Here is a 4,560-nt window from a genome sequence, read left to right as displayed (position 1 = left end):
CAATTTTAAATTATAACCAAAAGGATTTTCAGAAGTTATTATGGCATCCCAATGTTTTAGCTTTACTATTCCATCTGGTGTCTGTTATTGAATACAACGAGAAAAGTAAAAAATTAAATTTTTTTGGTGTTAACAAAATGTACCTATAAAGTTTGCAGACCAAAATGTTGGAATGAGCAATGCTTTGTTTAATTTATATTTTAATTAAGTGACTTTTGACAAAGATAAAACTTAATATTTATGTTTACTAAATATAATTACAACCATACATATAATTGTTTAATAAAAAAAAATACTACACAAATAATAATAAGTTTAATCAGAGTAATAAATAATAAAGAAGTATATATAAAAAATTAAATATATAGTATATTATATATATATAATACTATATAATAATACTATATATTATTTTATATATAGTATATATAAAATATGAAATTATTAAACATATTTATGTATAAATTGTATATGATGATATAACTTTGGTAGGCAAAGATGAGATGAAGTACTAGTTATTAAAAATAAAATATAAATCAAATTAAAGAAATCATTTTATTAATATTTGATCTAATATTAAAACAAATTATAATTATATTACCCAAAATTCACTTTGTTTCACTATGCAATTTCTGAAATTCTTAATGAGGTGGGGAAAATCTGACAAAAACCATAGCCTTCTTGATGAATCATAAATATGTTCACAACTAACATTTTCAGACGAAATTCCAAACTTTGTCCACATACTACGATTCCAAGTAGCGCCATCAGTTGCAATGCCGTCTACATGGAAACCAGACCTCTCCAAAAGAATAACACATTCCATAACAATCTTATGTAACACTGTACTTGAAGCACAACCTTTGCTCAAAAAAACTGCCAAGGCCTGGACCCACTTTCCTCGAAATGGTTGGTACATTAAAACCAAGGCATGATCACCTTTACTATTTATCTGATGTTCGGGAGTATAATTGCCCAAGTTAACCAAACCATTAACCTTTAGAGTTTTTTTATTAAATGAAACTGATTCACTTAATTTCATTTCATCTAATAATAGAATTCCTAAAAAAAATAAAATGTTTTATTAATTTTTACTTAAATCTGTTTACTATGATAAAAGGAATATCTAAAAAAATTAACCTCGTTTATCTTCAGGAGCCATACAATTTGCTTTTTTTGCTAAAAGATCAAAAATGGCTTGTTGAAAACCATACTGACCAGACATTTTGGATATATATTTCCCTAAAGTATCTATACAGGGTAAAGCTAATATTTTTTTTGTACGAAGATGTTCATAAACTTTTCTACTTTTTATTTTAACCAAAAGGCATTCATAAATCCAGTTAATAGAATAACGATTTCCTTTAGGATCTTTTAATTTAGCAGCAGCAAAACAAGCACGTACTGCTTCTTGCTGACTTTCAGGCAACCTGGTTAATTCATTTTCAATTACTGCAGCAGATGCAGTAGCACACTTCTGTTTTAACAAACCTACCTTTTCTTTTAACTTTAACACCTAGAAAAATATAGCTAGTTAAGTATTTTAGGTTAATAAATTAAATTAAGTTTTTATTTATTAAATAATCTAATATAAAGAAAAAGGAAAATTAAACATATAATTAGAGAACATGTGGATAATAATATTATAACTTATAACCATGAACATTAGAACTCTAATGTTCATGCTTATAACAATTAGAGCAATAAATACAATAATTAGTGTTGAAGTACACAGACATACAGAAGCTTAAAGTAAATAATAAAAATATCATATATATTAGTATAATAATTATGAGTATAATGATTCAGTAATTAGAGCAATAAATACAATAATTAGTGTTGAAGTACACAGACATACAGAAGCTTAAAGTAAATAATAAAAATATCATATATATTAGTATAATAATTATGAGTATAATGATTCAGTAATTAGAGCAATAAATACAATAATTAGTGTTGAAGTACACAGACATACAGAAGCTTAAAGTAAATAATAAAAATATCATATATATTAGTATAATAATTATGAGTATAATGATTCAGTAATTAGAGCAATAAATACAATAATTAGTGTTGAAGTACACAGACATACAGAAGCTTAAAGTAAATAATAAAAATATCATATATTATATTAATATAATAATTATGAGTATAATGATTCAGTAATTAGAGCAATAAATACAATAATTAGTGTTGAAGTACACAGACATACAGAAGCTTAAAATAAATAATAAAAATATCATATATTATATTAATATAATAATTATGAGTATAATGATTCAGTATAAAATAGGGTGTTACAAGGCATAATATATTATGACAAAAAAATACAGTATATATAACATATTTTTACTCAAATACTTTACAACACTCCAAAATTACATACTTTATTATTTAAGTCTGCTATTCTTTCGAGTAATGTTTTTGACTCTACGTATGCTTTTCTGTTTCCTTAAATTTTTTTTTTATTTCTGTCTGTCTTAAAGTATATATTCTCTGAAGATCTATCATATTTTTTCTTTCTTTAGAGCATACAGTGCAACGAGAATCTGTAAATGATGTGCCTGGTTTCTTTGCATCAACATAACCATAGCATGCAACTGATTGTGGGCTATAAAAATATAAGTAAAAAATTATACAAACACAAATTAACAAACTATTATTATACTATACCTTTTATCAAGACCAGTGCCACTGCAAACTTGTAAATTATTTACTATAGCTATAATTTTTTCAATATCTTCAAAGTCTGTAGCAGTTTGCATTATTCCTTCAACATTCACTATGACTTTGCTTACAAACACCTAAAATATAGTAATTGCTAAATACTCTCTTTATAATACCTATGATTGAATTGTAAATATAACATTACACCTACTTGTATGTTAAGATTATCTTTATAAATGATAATTTTTTTGAACACTGTATCCTTGTCATTATTAAACCATCCAATAACCAAATCATCTTTTACCATGGAAATAAATGTGGCATCAGGTAATATGGTACTTTTCAATTGATTCACAATATTGTAAAATATATCATATTCGATAATTGTAGTATTAAATGAACTATTGAGGTTAGGAGTTTCAGCATTATTAGATTTTGTATTCAAATGTCGAACTTGGGGTTTTCGTATTTTTTTTATAGAAGATAAGTAATGTGGTAGATCTGGAAACAATGACGGTACTGCATTTTCTTTTAAACAAATTCTATCCCTTTCAATTTTTTGGATTGAACCATCTGCCATTACATTTTCAAAATATTTTATCAGACTGGTTTCAGCAAAATGCTTTTCACACACACGGTCTATCCCTGATCTCAAATCTCGATCTGATCGTGGAATTGCTTTAACCCATTGTGCTAAGACTTTAGGATCCTGTAAAAAGTAGAATATTTATTGTATAGGTAAGATTATAATATAGGTAGGTAGGTACTTTTGCTTTTTGGCAATCAATTAGTTACATAATATTGCATAATAATATATTATAGTAGTATAGTACAAGTATGAGGTACATTGACGGAGATTGAGGGGGGGGGCAAAATAAATAATTTTAACTTTGAGCCCTTCTAAAAAACATGCTACCAAATATTAAAGTCCCCCTTAATATGTCATAGGATATCCGACTATGATGAGGTACTTGGTATACATGTATATTGTGTAGGGCACATCTTAGTAACTTACAACATTATTCTTAACTCATAAGTGTATCACGTCACAATTTAGATTAAAATTATGGTTATCCTAAATTCTAATACTATATTAAAGTAGTATGATAATATATTTAAACATAGTTTACCTTAGGTGCTTTAAACAATGTTTTGTTTCGAATTCCCAATACCTTGTTAGTAGACCTGGTAGAGGGGTATCCTTCTTTACACAACGGGACAAAACAATTTCGTGACATGTTTAAGTCTTAAGGAGACAAATTAAAAAACTTCTTACCATATACAAGAATACTAATTTAAGAAATGCTTTAAGAATGCTTCTTACTAGTTATTTTAATAAAAAACCACGAAATGTCCTATGGCAGTTGTATAAAACGAGTATGACTACTACTCCGTAGCGCGCTCTAGCGGAAGCTACAAATTCGGGACCATTTTTTTTCTGTCCAGCTGGCCGTGATCGGTGTCCTTACTCTAATGTTCATGGACTGTACACTCCGGGCAGGGGGAGGGTGGGACACCGGTCACAAAGTTGTACGGGTATGTACGTTTGCGACTGTGATGCTATCTAGTGACGTACTAGATTTACTACATTTCGAATTTTACTTTTATAAACATAATATTTATATACATATAGACTTATGAAATATGAAAAATTTATGAATATGTAATTAAATATGTAATTTATAATTACTTATTATATTACCATGAGAATGAGACAATACTCAAGTATGTCTAATCAAAAGCAAGTTATAAATCACGCAAAAAAAAAAACTTTCCAAATTGGTAGCAACATAGTAACTAGTAATACGCATTCATTTATTTAGAAATAATAGTGAATATAAAAAGTTTGTCGTTGATTTGAATTTTTGTATTTTTGATCGTTTTTCAGTTATC

The 4,560-nt window shown here is 27.0% G+C and overlaps 1 protein-coding gene across 1 annotated transcript; it reads right to left on the bottom strand.

The window, feature by feature from the left end:
* Positions 1–2,255: 2,255 nt before the first annotated feature.
* On the bottom strand, positions 2,256–4,359 carry LOC100570602. The gene is made up of 4 exons (XM_003245026.4): positions 3,798–4,359; positions 2,879–3,376; positions 2,674–2,804; positions 2,256–2,611 (listed from the first exon to the last, which is right to left on the bottom strand). The coding sequence occupies exons 1-4, from the start codon at positions 3,903–3,905 to the stop codon at positions 2,431–2,433; spliced, it is 918 nt and encodes a 305-aa protein (XP_003245074.1). The 5' UTR covers positions 3,906–4,359; the 3' UTR covers positions 2,256–2,430.
* Positions 4,360–4,560: the final 201 nt, after the last annotated feature.

The sequence above is a fragment of the Acyrthosiphon pisum genome, unplaced genomic scaffold, assembly GCF_005508785.2.
Source record: "Acyrthosiphon pisum isolate AL4f unplaced genomic scaffold, pea_aphid_22Mar2018_4r6ur Scaffold_21276;HRSCAF=23500, whole genome shotgun sequence".
Taxonomy (NCBI): Eukaryota; Metazoa; Arthropoda; class Insecta; order Hemiptera; family Aphididae; genus Acyrthosiphon; species Acyrthosiphon pisum.
This window is presented reverse-complemented; position numbering and strand designations above follow the sequence as displayed.

What these genes read in the sequence shown, in the direction of transcription:
- LOC100570602 (XM_003245026.4), bottom strand. Translation starts at nt 3,905, where the DNA reads ATGTCACGAAATTGTTTTGTCCCGTTGTGTAAAGAAGGATACCCCTCT. An exon ending in CATTGTTTAAAGCACCTAAG is followed by an intron (nt 3,377 to 3,797) that starts GTAAACTATGTT and finishes TACTTTTTACAG; the next exon opens with GATCCTAAAGTCTTAGCACA. An exon ending in GGCACTGGTCTTGATAAAAG is followed by an intron (nt 2,612 to 2,673) that starts GTATAGTATAAT and finishes ATATTTTTATAG; the next exon opens with CCCACAATCAGTTGCATGCT.